At 46.6% G+C, this 17,639-nt stretch overlaps 1 protein-coding gene across 1 annotated transcript in view; it reads left to right on the top strand.

Annotated features, from left to right (window-relative positions):
* The window catches only part of RASSF2 (Ras association domain family member 2), a 48,339-nt gene extending 32,975 nt beyond the window's left edge, over positions 1-15,364 (top strand). The window contains exons 7-11 of the mRNA XM_077805775.1: positions 126-227; positions 1,435-1,486; positions 2,069-2,190; positions 6,745-6,842; positions 9,202-15,364. Coding sequence (XP_077661901.1) covers positions 126-227; positions 1,435-1,486; positions 2,069-2,190; positions 6,745-6,842; positions 9,202-9,271 — 444 coding nt within the window. The 3' untranslated portion in view covers positions 9,272-15,364. The remainder of the gene's footprint in view (positions 1-125; positions 228-1,434; positions 1,487-2,068; positions 2,191-6,744; positions 6,843-9,201) is intronic.
* Positions 15,365-17,639: the final 2,275 nt, after the last annotated feature.

Below are 17,639 nucleotides of genomic sequence, written 5' to 3'. Positions count from 1 at the left end.
AGCTGAGGAGAGCATTGGAGTGAACTTTGCCAGGGTCAGGGAGGGGACGTGTTTGTGAGGAAAATTACTGATGCATGTTGTGCCTATCGTAATTGAAATCCTTTACGTGTCTTTTCCATCCCTAGACATCTGTGTTCACACCAGCCTATGGCTCAGTCACTAATGTCAGGATAAACAGCACAATGACCACTTCTCAAGCTCTCAAACTGCTGCTCAATAAATTTAAGGCAAGTTTTATCCCAATTTACTCTCTCTGTTAAACCGTCTCATTGAACTCCTATCATTTAAGTTGCTTTTTTAGTTCAACAAGGTCTTTGTATCAGAGAATTCGAGCCAAGCAAAGTCAGAAGTGAACCATTGCTTGGAGAAAGCAGGGTTTCTTGTGCCTACAGCAGGGAGGTGGATTCTGCTTCCCGCTTTTGGGAGGGGTTTTGTCCGGAGCAGGACAGCCTAGTGAACAGAGCACTGGAGGGGGAGTCAGGAAACCAGAACTCTATTTTCGGAGCCGCTACTGACCTGTTGAGTGACTTGAGTCAAGTCGCTTCCCCTGTCTGTGTCTCTATTTCCCCTTGCACCCTTTGTCTACTTAGACTGTAAGCTTTCTGGGGCAGAGACGTTTATTATATGCCTGTACAGCGCCTAGCACGATGGGGCCCTGTTCACTAGGTGTTACCATAATAAAGCAAAAGCAGGAATGGGCAATCATTTTCACAAGGGGGCCACTCCACGAATTTTGCTAAGTGGTCACAGGCCGCACGTTTCTACTATATTAATGGAGGGGATGCAGGGTCTGGGAGGGAGTTTGGGTGCAGAAGGGGGTTCTGACCTGGGGTGGGGATGTGGGAGGGGGTGCGATGTGCAGGCTCCCGAAAGTGGCTGCAGCCGGCTGCTGCTGGCACATTTCTGCTTGCCCCTTGTGGGTAGGGGGGCAGTGGGTCTCCATGTGCTGCCTCTGCCTGCAAGCACCACCCCTGCAGCTCCCATTGGCCAGGGGTGCAGGGAGACGTGCCAGCAGCAGCCGGCCGGTTCCGGGAGCGGCGTGGGGCCACGGCAGGCAGGCAGCCTGCCTGAGTGCCCCGTTGTGCCGTGGGACTTTTAGCGGTCCGGAGATCGCGAGAGGGCAGCCAAAGAGCCTGGCGGGCTGGACAGAAATGTCAGAAGGGCCAGATCCGGCCCGCGGGATGTATTTTGCCCACCCCTGAGCTAAAGGAATGCTAGGCTCTGTTCCCAGCTCTACCCTGTTTATTAACCCATCTACTAAATGGCTAGAATTCTTGCCTGAAGCCAAAAGCATATTGTGGAGAATTGTCTCTTATCAAGTACTTGCAAGTCCTTGGATGCAAGGTGTTATGAAAATGCAAAGTGTTTCTTTTTTCAAAAAGTAATCTAGCTGCCTTTTGATGCTTGGACATCTTCCTTTTTTCCTGTGTTCAGATTGAGAACTCGGCTGATGAATTTGCATTGTATATTGTCCACACCAGCGGAGGTAAGTCTGGAAGAAATCCTCCAGTTGTAATGGTTTAGAGTAACTTGGCTTAACTGGTGACCTCTGCTGTGTATCTTTAAGGCAGTGATTCTCAACCAGGGGTACACATACCCCTGTGGGTACGCAGAGGTCTTCCGGGGCGGGTACATCACCTCCTCGAGATATTTGCCTAGTTTTAGAACAGGCTACGTAAAAAGGACTAGCAAAGTCAGTACAAACAAAAATTTCATACAGACAATGATTTGTTTATGCTGCGTTATAGACTCTACACTGCAACGTAAGTACAATATTTGTATTCCAATTGACTGACTTTATAATTGTTTGGTAACAATGAGAAAGTCAGACATTTTTCCGTTAAAGTGTACTGTGGCACTTTGTTGTGTATTTGTCTTATTTTTGTAAGCCAGTGGTTTTTAAGTGAGGTGAAACTTGGGGGTACGCAGGACCAATCCGACTCCGGAAAGGGGTACAGTCGTCCGGAAAGGTTACGAGATACTGTCAAGATTAAAAATAGTATCTTCTGCTTTGTCTGCATGGTCTGTTTTCTAATTGCTGTCCTATATATTGGGGGGGCCCTTGCAGAAAAACAGAAATTGAAGGCTACAGATTACCCACTGATTGCCCGCATTCTGCAGGGGCCGTGTGAACAGGTCTCCAAGGTCTTCCTGATGGAGAAGGACCAAGTTGAAGAAGTCACCTATGATGTGAGTGTCTTTGAGTGGAGCGCCATAGGCTGTTAAGCTTTAGGAGCCTGTGTGAAGGTGCAGAACTCTTCTGCTGACTCACCCTGGGGGCGGGTTAAATGGGTCTCATAATAGCCAGCCCAGGAATATAAAAAACGGGGTGTCTGAAAGAAGAGGGAGGGACAGGCAGCCTTGCAGGGAAAAGACATAAAACAGCTAGTTTGGGTGAGAAGGCTTATGTTCTCAAGTACAGTCCTGCTTCGGAGATATGCTATTTCAATAAGTGGGTGTGGGAATGTTCATATATATTGTCATTGAATGCATGTGCTGTGTTAGGAGCAGAGTGGAAATCCTCCCTTTGACAGAGAGAGGCACTGCAAATGCTAAAAATGCATAACTTGCTCAGTGGAAAATGCAGATCTGGTGTTCAGCTATGCGTCAAGTTCCCCATCTCTCTCCTTCTAGCATGCGTGTCTGCAATTTTCATGTTGCTGCCTCTGGATTGGAACATGGTGTTACTCTTAGTGTTCACAGGAGGAAATAAGGGACCCCATAATCTGTAACTGAGAGTGGGGGGGAAGGAAGGTTAGGAGAGCAGAAAGTTATTATGGAGTGGAATCTGGCCAAGATGCTACATAAAATGCTCTTGCGAAAAGCGCTGTGAGATCGCAAGTGTTCTGGCCCTGTTTTGCATTTTGCCTCTGATGCGGCAGGACAGGGAAATAATGCTCTGCAGCATTAGGAGAAAAGATCACTTCCTGCTTGGCTCAACAAACATTGAAAGCATTGTTAATAAGCCTACGGAGAAGACCTATAGAATTTTAAAACTAAACTATGCTAATAGCCTATTAGCAGGGAGATAGTTTACAGGATGGCTTTAAAAATTCAAGAGAGGATCTTTCTTTATGGGAATATCTAGGGTTTCTTTAAGGGTAACTGCAGTTCAACCTTATTGTCTATTTCAATTGTGGGATGAGCTTAAGGGACCCAAATATGATGGTAGTTGGGTGTTGTAGGGCAAAACTTTAATTTTGGGACGTTTTCAGTGGGTGTGACATTTCCCAGGTTACCCAGGGCTGTAAGGCACCTCACTATCACCTGCCCTTAGCTTGAGGGGAGCCTTGTCGGTGCCTGCTACCCAACTCCACCAGCCTCAGCAACACAAGGAGTCCTCTCTCAGCCTCCACAGGCCTTGCTGTGTGCTCTCTCTACAGGATAGCGATGGGCACACTCCACCCCCCACCCCGGCCCTGAAAGCATCTCCCTGGAGCATCCAGCCCCTGGTCCGCTGGACACTCGCAGTATTCCCAGAGTTGCTGCTTCCAAAGAAGCAGTAACCCCCATCTTATCAGTTTCACCTCAGAGCACCACTCTGCTTTACTCACGCACTCAGATATGTTGGTAGTGAAAACAGGTACAAGTCAGTGTAACAAAGCATACAAATTCAAGTGATAGCAAGTAGAAGTGTGGGAAACAAATGATTGCCTATAAATAAAATTGTAACATGCATTCTAGAGTCTGGACTTAATTAACAAGATACTCTCATGTCTAAAGCATTGCCTGCCAGTGCTATGCAGTCAGGGGTGGCTGTGATCTTCTGTTGTGAAGTGGACAATATGCGGTACAAGAAGGGTTACCACTGGCAGGTATTTGACTGGCATGGCTGTTTTTTTGTTGTTGTTGTTTTTTTAATGGATATGCCAATTGCCAGAAAAATAATTTAATCAGCCAGGGCTTTTTTTTTAACATGGATCTAAAGACTTGCATTATTATCACAATACACTGGGATAGCTACTGTTAAAAGTTTCTGTGTCCAGCTAAAGATGCTGCAGGGTTCACAATTCCGCGGTTTAAGCGGTAATCGATCAAAACTGTTGAAAATACAGCAGCTGTCTGCCCATCAACACGCAAGCATGTCATGCACGGGCATGAGAGAGGGTTTGAGTTACACAGGAGTGAGGAGACATGAGATGTTCTCAATCTTATCTGTATATGATGTCTCTCTAGATACTGTAAGTGGCTGTTGGGTGCGGGGAGGGGTTTGTGGGGTTGCCTTGTGGGTGGGGAGGCAGTGGGTTTGCCTTTGTGTGGGGAGTGCCTTTTTTTTTTTTTTTTTTTTTTTTTGCATTTCAAAGGTGGTAACCCTAAGTATACCTAGGACCAGACAGGGAGATAGCATGTTCCTTTTAGGCAAGAGGTAGATGCTTATTTCCTCATGACCTGCCTTACCTTAAGAGCAACATTTTCAGCATAGATGCGTAACTTCTTAAATATCTTCCTTATGTACATTTTTGTCAGGATTGTAATGACCAGTGGGCTACTGACTCTTGGTAGAGACATCCCATGAGCTCTAATACGTGACCACGGGGGTCCCTGTAAAATGATGCACCCGGAGCGTCCGCAGCCAGTTGGCATCAAGAGGCCCATAGGTCATAGTGGGTCCCGGGAGACTAAATCCAGTTAGGTGCTTCTGAAAATTTTACCCTAAGTCCCTTTAAGATCCATTTTGAAAATATCAGCCTTCATCTCTCTGGGACCTTTTTGATAAGGGGTGAAATTCCCAAATAGTAGCCAAACCCGATTTAATCCACATTCATCGCTGTAGTGGATGATGGCAGAGTCCATGCAGAAGATTTTCTTATCAAGTTCTCTTCTCAACACCCCATCTCTACATTGCCCTACTCCTTAATGATTGGGTTGTAAGGCTGATTGGGAATGCTTGAGGACTTGTTTTTTGTCACACGGCGCAGGTTCATCGGAACTCAAAACAGTTCATGGGAAAGGGTCGATTTTGATAAATTTCCCACTTGGAAAACTTTCTGGAAAGCTTTGAAATTGCTGAAATGTCCCATTTTGACATTTTTTTGACATGAAAAAGCTGTTTTTTAATTCAAAAGCTTTTTTTTTTGTTTAAAAATTTGACATAAAAAGTAATAAAAATATACAAGTTGAAATCTAAACATTTTGAAATGTAACTTTTTAACCTGATCACAGAGTTTTTGGAGGTCGGTCTTATTGGTTTTGGATTTTAGTTTTTTGTTTATGAAAATTTTTGAGACTGGAACTTCTTATCCCTTTTCGGGATGGTAAAAACAGGCACTTGTTGGATGAATAAATCACCCGGATCTGCCTGGCTATGCCACTGACTTCTATCTCTTACCCTAGTTTAGAGCGTCGAGAGCCAGATCATGTGACCAGATTTTAGTTCTTCCGCATTTGATCAATAATCATTACAACTTCTCATTTCTATCATGTCCCTTGACATAATCCATTGTTTCTAAGGAGAGAAATTAATGCTCAGAGCAAATTGCTGTTTTCTGCCATCTGGTGGATAATAGAGTGTAATCCTATTGCAACTGGATTCCCTGTTTCTCGTCCCTTTTAATTTCAGCAAACAGGAGAGAAAGTCAGCAGAGTTCAGGGTAGAGTGTTTTATATCAATTGATGGAACTTAGCAGGTTTGACTTCCTCCGTAGACACACAGACATTAGGATCAGTGCACACGTACTGGAGAGGGGTTCGAGTTCGCTCCAGAATTGAGACGAGCCTGTAAAGCCAAAATTATTGGTGAAGGTCTCTTCACTACCTGATTTACTTTCTGCTAATACTAATCCACTGTAAGTGGTATGGATATAAAAGATATTTTCATTTAGAGTTACAGGGATCTATTCTGCTCTGTTACCCCGGTGTAAAGCTGGAGTAATTTGTCTGGCTTCAGTGAAATTACACTGGTGTAGCTGAAAGCAGGATACTGGCCCCTGTAGTTCAGAAAAAACAGGAATTTCTGTTTTGCCTTTAGCTTCAGTAATTGTTGAATAAACATATTTAATCCTCTTGCTTAAGGAAACTGCCATTGTTTGTTTGTCTAGATTTCCTCTCGCATCGTACCATAGGATCATTCTATTCTTGAAATATTTTGTGTCCAATTGCAAAGACCCTTTAGCGGGGTATTCCCAGATGTCAACATTTTCCCAACACTGGTGTTGCCGCCTTCCTTGCAAATGCGCAAACGGCTACCGCATTGAGTTACATTGTATAGAATGGAAGGAAACTCGCATCACAAGGCAGCATCCTGTGAAAGGAGTATGGTGAAACCTGGGATCAGTGGTTGATCAGAAGAAGCTATAGACTCACTGGCATGTGATGCCTGGATGTAATAGAGGGCAAGCGGTGTTTAGCCTAAGGAGTTACATGGGGTGCCTGTGATTTGCTCACTTCGGGTGGGGCTTTTGGAGGTACCAAGAGTTAGCTTAACTCTCCTGCCACTGATGTCACTGGAAGTGTGATCAGTTGTAAAGCTAGTCACTCCCTGTGCACAAGGGCTATATGACACTGAAGTTCTGCTCTTTGAGAGCTTAAGTGATAGACTTGTGCTAACTCTCTCCGCCCCAGGAGGCGGGGGGAATTTCACCGTCCGTGCGTCAGCTTATCAACCTTGAACTGGGGCAACGCTGCCCTGGGGGGGCAGTAATGAGGTTTAAATGCCCTGAAAGCACTTTCAGATCTACTGATGACAGGAATTTGTTTGGTAGTGCTCTGTCCACTGTGTTCTCTTATTTTTTCCTTTCAACGCAGGTTGCTCAGTACATCAAATTTGAAATGCCAGTTCTTAAAAGCTTCATCCAGAAGCTCCAAGAAGAAGAAGACCGTGAAGTGAAGAAACTCATGCACAAGTAAGTGGTCCCTTCTCAAGTGAAAATAGTCCCATGGGCTTCTTCCACTAATGCCTTTGGCCAAGATTTGTCACAGGCAAGTGCTTAAAGATATCATGACGTGAGGAGCCTGTGGGTTGTCGGGCCTGGTGTTTGGAACAGGGGTCATGCCAGGGGTCCGAGTCAGAAACCAGAAGTCAGGCGGAAGGTCGGAATCAGGACTCTCATTGGAAATTGTAGCCATCGTCAGGAGATGAGCCAAGGAACGGAGTCGGGGTGCGAAGCAGGGAACAAGAGCACGGTCTGTGAAGCAACAGGCCAGGTGCTGCCAAATTGGACAGACGGCTTCCTGAAAGTTCTGCTGTGCTTAAATAGTGTGCCTGGACCAATCCGAGGTCATGAGGGGTGCAGCCAGTCGGGTCTTCCTTGGGTGGACTTTCTGTGGTGTTTAGTCTCGCAGGATTTGCAGTGTGTTGATCACGGCTGTGCCGTGGCTGCTGGATGGTAGGGCGGAAACCTCAGTCACCCAGAGCCCTGCAGACCTGGGGTTTAGTCCTCCGGATCCGTATACCTGAATCCATACTTGTGCACCTAAATAAGTGGCCCGATGTGCAGAGCTTCTGAACTGCTATCCTCTCAGATTAAAGGGAGTTACTGGTCACTGGGTACTTGGGGAGGGAAAAGGCAAGCCATACAATCAGGTGCCTATATGGGCGTAGCTGCCTAAAGTTAGGCACCTGCTTGCGAAAAGTTTGGTTCCCCCAATATTCAACCTTCTCTGTGTAATTCTGTGGGGAAGCGGAAGACCACTGATATTGCATGTAGCCCATTCTTGAATTGTGGCAACAGGGGCTTCCTGGCAGTGGGACCCATTTTAATAATGATGATGCTGATAAATGGTTTTGACAGTACTCTGCACCTTTTTGATCCCCGTGCTTCACCGCACTTCAGATACAGCCACTGCTGGGGGGGAATGCAGAGACCGGATACCAGAGTAGATGGTCTGTTCCAATGCAGCATTTCCTCTGTCTTTTTAATGAATTATTTCACAGCGCCTCCAAGCGTGCTGGGTGCTTCAGAGAGCTTACAATGTGATTGTCTGTCTGTCTGTCCTCAGTGGATGTGAACAGTTGGTTTCAGACTTCGAACACGCTACCTTTTTAGCTGCAGCCTTGGGGCAAATCTACACCATGGTGCTACGTTGGCACAGCTGCATTGACCTAAGCAGTAGTGTAGACCAGCCCGAAGTGTGTCTAGGAGGGTGAACTCTAGTTATTCTTTGTGTCCTTCGACATCCCAGCAGTGCTGCTAGGTCTCTTGCGGGGACCCTGGCAGCAGGAACGAGTGAACTGAGAGGCATGAAGGCACAGTTGCTCCCTGACTGAGCACCTGGCGCGTGATGACGTGCCGTGGAAATCTTTTTCGCTGCTATTCCTTGCAGGGAAATTGACATAGATGAAAAGGCTCCATTTCTGGGAGTTTCAATTAGAGGCATCATTCGTACATGTCCCCATAAATAATGCAGGGTGGGTGTAGGAGGAAGCGTTCTGTCTTCTATTTTCATAATATGGCTAAATGTGCCAGCTAAGTCGTGTTTTTAAGAAGTCCCTGGCAAGCTCAACCCTCCTTGTTGCCCGTGGTTAAACAGATGGGACCTTGGGAGAGGTCTGTCTGGTTAGACATTGAGCCTGGGGACAAGGTTTGCTGTGAAGCTCAAAGCAGGCTTGTCTGAGGTTCCCAAACTCTTCCTGTAAGTTTGGGCTGACAGATGGCTTCGTATTGCTTTGGTTTGTGGCTCTGGCTACCTCAGAGGCCTGTGCCTCTCCTCATGCTTACCGGACAATTGAGAATATCTTGGGCTGTTGGCCCATAGATTTACAAGAACATAAGAATGGCCACACTGGGTCAGACCATTGGTCCATCTAGTCCAGTGTCTTGTCTTCTGACAGTGGCCAGTGCCAGGTGCTCCAGAGGGAATGAACAGAAGAGGGAATCATCAAGTGATCCATCCCCTGTCCCTCATTCTCAGCTTCTGGCAAACAGAGGCAAGGGACACCATCCCTGTCCATCTTGGCTAATAGCCATTGATGGACCTATCCTCCATGAACTTACCTAGTTCTTTTTTTAACCCTGTTATAGTGTGTTTTAATAGCTGCGGGCAGGGTGTTAGAGGTAGAAGGCTCTTGACTCATGGAAATTGGCTCCTCCACTCCCTTGCCCTGTCAGAGTCTAAGTTCAAAGACCTTCAGGGCCTATTGTGAAGCTCATATGGGTGGGTTTCTCCTGTTGGGTGTGGAGTTATAGTATTGTTGACAATTTTATCAAGGTACCTAGATTTTTCGGGCTCCGCTCTAACGAGGCTTGCTTTTTCTTTCTTTAGATACACAGTCCTCCGGTTAATGATAGAACGGAGACTAGAAGAGATTTCTGAGAGCCCAGCAACGATCTAAAGTTCTCCTCAGTGCTCTGCTACAGCCTTGAGTCAGACGTGATAGGTCTCTTCAAGAATCTCTGTTTACACAAAGAACGGAATGAAAAGAAGATGCACTCTATTCTGGGAACCAAACCTGACCGCAAAACCCTGCGGAGATTGAATGTGTGTCCTGTACCTGCTCAGCAGACATGGATGTGTGAGAGTCAATGGACTCCTTCTGCAGAAGGAACATCTTCCAGTAATTTTCTTTTTCCCCCCTCAAAGTGATTTGCAGAATGCAAGGATTCGGCACGTGTCTCTTAACCCGTCTCCCCGCCCGCTCCTTCAGAAGCCATTTCAGAACTGCCATGCCCAGCATTCACAAAGAGGAGAGCTGACCTTGCTGGCATGTTGAAAGAAGGCTCTTGGGATATGCCCACCGAGGCTGGTGTGCCATGTCTGTGTGCTTTGACCTGCAACGTCTGTACTGAAGAAGCAGTTGCTTTGAGAAGAGTGGCTCGTGCTCCTTTGCCTCTCTCCTAATGCCATTACGAGATGCTTATCCATGCTTGAGCGCTGATGTGACTATGCGTAGGTTTTTCATGTCTGTCTGCAAGAGAAAGAACAAAACTCATGTCCACTGAAGCTAGTAAACCAGCTTCTGCCGTGCCCACGCACTTAGAAAATTCTAGTTTGTGTGAATGCTCCAGACCAGTCCCAGAGCTAGTAGCCACTTCGCTGCAATAACTCCTGCCAACCTCCACTCGTGCCAGAATGTTGTGCGTTATGAAGTGTGTTTTGATGGCAAGATCAATGTTCTGTGTAGCTTTTCTCCCATACAGGACAGTCCTCTTTGTTCTTTATTTTTCCTGTTCAGAGTGTTCTCAGAGTGCAACCACAAAAGATATACTTTTTTTCCCCCTGCATGGTACTGGTGGGATATCAGTCTTGTGGTCTCATGCTCGACCCTTCCTGCCTCGTTCTTCTCCTCCTGCCAGCACAGGTTTTCTGTGCTCCTGCAAATGGTCTCTGGGCTCCTCCAGGGTGTTACCGTCTGGCCTGAGGCACGTGGTCAGAGTGGTACGTTGACGACTATTCCACGGAGCAGTGGCATGTGGGAAGGAGCAAGCAGGGCTCCCCTGACTGATGCTTGGCTCCTCGCTTTCGTCTGTGGGTCACCGAGTGTATCTCTGCACTGCAGCTAGAGGTGTCCTTCCCCAGCTCGGGGAGAAGTACACGTGCTAGATTTGATGGAGCGAGCGTGCCAAAAGTAGCAGAATAGCTGCAGCAGCAGGACACGCTAGCCACCTGAGTTCAGTCCCATCCAAGACCCTAGGTAAGGACTTGGGCTGCTAGCCCATGACACAGCTTGTACCACTGTAGCCGCACCATTCGGTTTAGCGCACGAGCTGGGTCAGAACTAGCGTGCGTCCATCTGCCTGCGCTGGAAATCCCAGTGTCGATCTCCCCAAAGTGAGGAGGAGCCCGAAGAATCGCGGGAGCAGGAAGTGGCGGCCCCCAGAGGGCTGGTGGGAGACAGACAGCAGCTGGAAAGGAAGAGATGCACCTGGACAGCTGTGTCCTCCAACCTAGATGCTGGCACGAGATCTCTTGGGAGGACTGGTGGGGTGGGGGCAGATGTTCCGGAAGTTGGTTCAATTATAACCGTCACCTATTGGTGGTTTGGGCTGCTCCGTCCTTGAGAGCTTGGAGTCTGTCGGTCTTGGTGCAGAGTTAGGGAGTGGGGGCAGAGGAAGGTTAAGTGACGGATTTTGAGAGTGAGGCTTGTGGGCCTGATCCTGCAAGGTGCTGAGTTCTCTCAACATGCAGTAGGCCTGATTCTCCCCTCTCTGGCATAAATCAGGAGTAACTCTGAAGTCAGTGGAGTCCTGCTTCAGTAACCGTTGGTTGGTAGGTTTGGTGTATGGGTGTTGGTGGCCTGTGATATACAGCAGGTCTAAGTAGATGATTTGGTGGTTCCATCTGGCCTTAAACTCGATGACTCTGTGACCAGCCTAAAAAAGGGTATCAAGAGGCGAATTTGCTGAGCTAAGCACCTTACAAGAGCAGGCTGTCAAAGTCAACTAGGACTGGGTGTGTCCATGATCTACTCCTCTTGTGTGATACTCTCACGTGGTTGTCACAAGGAATAAAGGGAGCCGAGACGTGGCAGTTCCATGCAGCTGGACATCAAATATTTGTATAGATTCTGATGCATCTGCCGGAGGAATGTTTTGAGGGGGGCGGGTAACATTTATGTTCCGAAAGTGCCTCAGAGACTTAGGAGCTTCTAGAAAACTTGCCTCAGAACCAGTTTGAAGAAAGACCCTTGATTGGTCCACAGCTGTGATTAAAAACTCTTGATCCATAAACGCTTCCTTAAGCAAGGGAAACCGACTCCCACCAGCGGACTGTCTTTGCCTAGAGCTATATCGAGCGATTCCTCTGTTGCAGGACATGGGCTGGGGCTGTTGATTGGAGAGTGGCGAGTTGTCACTGGATTTTTAATCTCTGCAAGCAACAACAATAGCACCATTATCTCCACACTCCAACTAGTTTGACAAGGACAGTATGGCAGTAGCTCTTCAGATCCTGATGTCTTAAATTCAGCTGATTGTCTCTAAGTAGTGTTTACCGTCTCCACTGTGTGTGTGTGTGTCTGTTTTGTTGTGGGTTTTTTGTATGATGGATGTAAAGCACAATGGAGCTTGTAAGGCTCCCAGCTTGGGTGTAAGTGGCATCCTTCCATTTGGCTCAACAGGGAGACCTGCTTCCTACAGACTAGCAGGCCCTTGGTTCAAAGCCTAGCTGGGGTGACATGGGACACTTATTCTTGGAATCCAACCCAAACTTGATCTTCAGTCATTCATATCTGCGTTGGCAGAGCCTGTAACAGGAAGTCCTGCTTTTAAATGATGGCCTCAAAGATTAATCTAATGCTAGTCTTGAGTGAACAGAGAAACTGGCAGTGCGGTGAGCAGACTTCCAAGCATGCCCTAAATTAATGAAGTCTCTCTGTTCTCCTTGATTGGCTTAGGACCAGGGCTGGGCACGAGTTCTGTGGGGCCTTTTATTTCTTTGAAGATGTGCAGTATACTGCTAGCGTTTCTCGGATGAACGTTGAGCCCTAAGGTGTTCAGCTGTCCATAGATGCCCTGGGGAAATAGGTCCCAGCAGGTCAATGTGAGAGGATGACAATGGTTCTGATACTGTTTAGGAGAATGGATTTGGTTTTATTTTAAATGGGGACTTCGATACAATGGTGTCTGTCTCTCTTTACTTTCTTTGCTCTTGGCGTTCATGGCTGTGGTGTGATCTGTACGACGTGGTTCACTCCTGTCTCTCTGGGCTTGTGTAATGCCCTCAGTAAGGTCACGCAAAAAGTAGGAGCTGAGTTTCCAGAAGGGCGACCGGAACACCTCCATCGCACGGGCTCTGCGTTGCTGTGACCCGCTGCCTGTTGGTGGCTTTACACTTTGTGTCTTAACCTAGAATAGGTTTCAATCTTTGGGCAAATAGTGTTTAATATTTTAGAGCTTCTGTAGCAGTCAGGGCTCAATCTACATAAAGCGTGTAACAAAACCAGCGAGACAGAGAGAAGGGGAGTGGATGTCCCAGAGCACTGGGATAAGGAGCCTTTCATCTCTGCACTGCCTTTTTCTTTTTTTTTTTTTTTGAAGCTGGTTAAAATTTTTTTTTCTAATTTTTGCTGAAAACTTTCACAGAAACCCCTGACTTTTCTTCTTTTTTTTTACTTTAATTCTTGCAACTCCCCCCCTGCCCCGTTCTTTTGAGCCGCTCTAGTTAGCTCAGATCTAAGTCAGGATGGACGCTGTTGTTCACTGATGGCTGTTGAGTGGCCCTCTGGGAGAGGAATGCGTTGTGATCTTGCTCGCGAACTGGGGCTGAGGGCACTAAACCCAATGCCGGAGTGGGTGCTAACGACCCTGTCATGCTGGGAGGCTTGGCAGAGAAGCGAAGCGCTGAACAGGCCCCTGAGCCAGAACCCTTGCTTGGAAGAGGGCAGCCCAGAGGTCATGGTTTTGAGGCACGTCGCCACAGCAGCCTTGGGGAAGCGTATACTGCCCCTGTTTAGGCCGTGTCTGTTTAACCAGTCTCCGGAGCTGTCACGTGGGCGGTGGGTCAGCATGTGTGTGAGGTAGGGTGACCAGATAGTAAGCGGGGGTAGGGGGTAATAGGCACCTATGCAAGACCAAGCCCCAAATATCAGGACTGTCCCTGTAAAATCGAGACATCTGGTCACCCTAGCTTGAGGCCCACTTACCTCAGCATTCAAAGTTATGCCCGTGCTTTGCTGCACAGAGGCCTCCAGCGTCTTTTACCAGTGCTCAGTTCACACACGCAGTGTTAAGATGCTTCCTTGCCCACCTCCCCCCCTCCCCCCACATAATTAAAGGCACAAAACGGTAACGTGCAACAAAATGACTTGACTAATTAAAAGCAAGCACATTTCTATTGTAATAATTAAAAAGAGCGGGGAGACTGTTTAGGTTGGTTTCAGTGACCTTAGAAATAAATATTGCCCTTAGATTGCATGGCTTCTGCTGAAAATAAAAGAAGTTTGCAGTTGAGTGTCCATTGGGCTTTCTATGGGAGAACTGCCCATCCGTGTGGTTTGCTTCTTTTCCACTTGTATCTGGCCGTGTCACCCTTCTTTTTCCCCCCCTCCCGCTTCTCATTTGCACTAGTTCTATTGTGGAATGGAAAAAAAAAATAAAGAAGAATATGATGTGAATCTCTCTCATCGACACAACATGCCAAATATCGCCCAGGGAAATAGTTTTCAAGAGCGAGTTTCTCTTGGAAGACATTGTTCTAAAGAAGCTCAAGCCAGCACAATGACCGTATGAAGAGTTGCAACTCGAGGTTCCGATCAGCGTGGTTTGTGGAGTTTACTCCACACCTGTTTCGGGATCATGTAGCACAGAACCAACTATTTGTGAATTCGTTGGTGTCTCTTTTTTTATTTTTTGAGTCAGCTTGTACATTTTTTTTTTTTTTTTTTTTTTGGTGAATGAATAAGTCTAGGCTAACTTTACCCTTGTGAATAGGGTGAAGAGAGAGAGCTTTGTAATATCTGTTGCTAATGTCTGTCTATATTAGGGGCTTGCGCTAAGGCATATTTCTCTTATCTTTCAACACGTGGCCAGAGTGCCAAATGGTGCTTGTCCCACTGCAGTTTTTGCCAGTACCAGCACCATTTTGCGCTGCTGCAGTATTTTGGGGGGGTGCAAATTTCCCTAACTTAGACTGGCCCTTGCATTGCTCCTTGTTGAGGCGCTCATTGAAGGCAATGGGAGTCTTTTCAAGGCCTTTGGTGTGCACAAGTTCAGACTCGGGGAGCCATTGCAAACGTGGATGCTGGGCTTCTCCTGCTGCTTTGCCAGAAAAACTGCAAACCAGTTCTTGGTTGGCCTGCACCTCATGTGGTTGCTCTCCCCAGCACAGTTCTGACATGGTGTGGGGAAATAAATTCTGATCACCAAGATCTGTTTGCAAATGGGGAACGAATGGGGCAATACTGCATCGTGGTGACTAAAAGAATGAGCAGCAATTGGGATTATGCCAATGACAGATGTGTAGAGACCGGGGCAATGCTGGAACCGTTTTCCCAACCCTCCCTGAGCTTTACAAATTCGTAGAATCGTGAACCCAGATCCAAATCTAAAACCACTACTGGGTTTTCCCCCACATCCCTAGCTGAGCTGCAGTTTCTGAGCCTCAATTACCACCTGCAATATCTGCTTTAGCATTGACATAAGTAGAACATCTGTGTAAATCTCTCTCATTCTGGAGTGAAACTAGCAATATCTCTTTGTATGCTGTTAACGCGAACTAAAATTTGTGGCGATTTTCTTCCTCGAGTTTTTGTAGTGTAACTTTTTGTAGTTTTTGGTTTTTTTATGGTACCTTTTTTACACAGATCTGTCTAGCATTTGTGTTACTGAAAGTATTGTAAAGTGACAAATGCTTTTTATGTACTTTGACAATGCCTCATTTATTAACGAGAAAAGCTTATGTAACAATTCAATACGTTATCAAAGCACACGAGTTAGATCCTTTTTTGTTTTTTAAATAAAGCACTTTGCAGATAGAAATGCTACTGAGATTGCTGAGTTTGTGTGTATTTGTTTCCTTAGAGCTGACGGTGGAGAGGAGACAGGACTAAGTTGAACAAGCAAGTGTTAAAGCAGGGAAAAGGTTTCTCACGGTGAGAATAACTCCAGTTGGGGAGTGCCAGTGGAGCTGCCTTACACCAACTAAGCATCTGGTGCATAATGCTTTAATTGGGCTCAAGGGGGTTGCATCCCAAAACTTTCTGCACTGGCATAGACCAAAGGCTCATTTCATAGTGACCTAGGCAGCATTTGATCTTAGTCAGTTGTCTCTTGTTGGCCTTTTGGCTCTCTGCCTCAGTACTGGACTCTTCAGATGTTTATTCCAGATGGCAAAATTCACCCCTTTGTAGAGGTGGCTGCAGAGTGTCCGTGTATCACTTAAGTCCCACTTTAAAATTTACTTTGAGGTCTTATCTGAGACTACCCCCTTTACCTAGGGCTGTATTTCCTTCATAGAGTACTGAACTGTGCTGTTTGGTACTAAGTGGGGTGGGGTGGGGGGGGGGATTCCTTCCTGACCCCGATATCACTTTATGCCCTGAAGCATGAGGCTTGGTCTTCTGGGGGAAGGTTATCCTGCCTAGTGTCTCTGCAGATGATGATAACCTGGTAAATGGACAAGACTTGTATAGGATTATCTTCCTCCGTAACCTTGTCGAGAGCCTGTGTGGTGGATTCCATCCTCTTCCCAGTGGCTAAGCATCTGCACTGAAACATGCCTGTCTGACACCACACCTCTGGAAAGTGAGGCTGCATCCTGCAAAGCTAACCTGCAGCCCTTCATGCAAAGGCCACAAGTGAATGACTGAGGCCCAACAGAGAGAGTCTGCAGAGTGTCTCTAACAGTAACCATTCCAAAGATAGCACGTGGCTTTAACATAGTCCTCACTGGGCAGGATGTGATGAGTGATGTCAGCTCCATTTGTTAGTCAGGATTAGCTGATGGGGAATCCTAGTCCTGTAGAGTCGCTGATGCTTTATCACCAGCACACATGCAGAATGCAGCACTTTGGAAGTTCTCCCTCAGCAGATGATTTCCCTGCAGGGAATCAAGCTGTCTCTTACTGCCCCAGCAACAAGTAAGTGAAGCTATTTTCTTTGTCTGATCTAACATTTTATTTTCACATGCTCCTGGTTTGATTGCATTTCTTGGACTTTTAAATACAGGAAGGTCTAAGTCTTGGTTATTGTTCTTGTCTTGCAAACTGGTGTGCAGACATGCTAACCTGTTTGTATCTATTACTTCCTAAGCATTCAAATAAAGAGCATGTGAAGGAAAAATTGCAGCAGATGATTGGGTTTAAATGCCTTCAAATAGCAGAAATAAAGGGGACTGGGTGGGGAAGGATAGAACTGAGGGACTAGGCTGGTGGGGATCCTAGAAGCAGTAGAGATGGGGTATATAAAGTGCGGATTGCAAGGCTGTGGCATTCCAAGATTTGCCTCTTGGAACATATGCAACTCAGCCTAGATCCTATGATGTGAAGAGTACAGAGCTCTGCTCTGACTTGGATACACTTGAGTGTTTTCTCATGAGATGAGCCACGCACCTTTATTCTGTATGCTTAAATGAGGAGGCAGAGTGTGAAATGACATCTGGCACGGGGAGCTGACAGTAGATGGGAAATAAACAATTTGCCTTAATGTCGGCATTGTCTTTCTGTCCGAGAACTGCATACATGGTTGACTGCAATGCTGTTCAGATGCCATGGGGATGGGCATGTCATAAACACCCAGCTGGACTCTCTGCTGATCTAGATCTGTAAGCGCCGCTCGACAGGAACTCGGCAGAGCCCTGATGCTGCTCAAAAAGTGTTTAGCTGTGTTTGCAGGATCAGCGTCTCTAATATATACTAAATAAAGCAGATCTCTTCCCCTCCCCCCCCCCCCCAGATCTGCTCTGTATGAGCTTTTATACATTTTGTTTTTCATTCCCTATATTTATTAAATGGGCTTTCTGATGGCTATCCTCACACAGATCTTTGCACCCAGATTGCTGACTTAAATGCTATGTCTGCTCTTCCATTGAAGAGCATGGAACCACGTGTGCATGGGGCTTTTCAAAAGTGCTTTGTAAACATTGAGCGTGTGGCCAGTGCTCGCCAGGGCAGCGCTTGGATGGTGATGGCTCAGCAATTATGCTCAGCGGATTTTGTTTGGTCAGCTTACGGGGAGAAGGTTCTGCTGTGTCACGGGTGCTATGCAAGTTACTGCAGCTCACCCTGTGAACAGCAGGATGACGAGTGGTTCTGGTGATTTTAATAC

The sequence above is a fragment of the Eretmochelys imbricata genome, chromosome 26, assembly GCF_965152235.1.
Source record: "Eretmochelys imbricata isolate rEreImb1 chromosome 26, rEreImb1.hap1, whole genome shotgun sequence".
Classification (NCBI taxonomy): domain Eukaryota; kingdom Metazoa; phylum Chordata; order Testudines; family Cheloniidae; genus Eretmochelys; species Eretmochelys imbricata.
The sequence above is the reverse complement of the archived record's forward strand: the minus strand, read 5'-3'. Positions and strand labels throughout refer to the sequence as shown.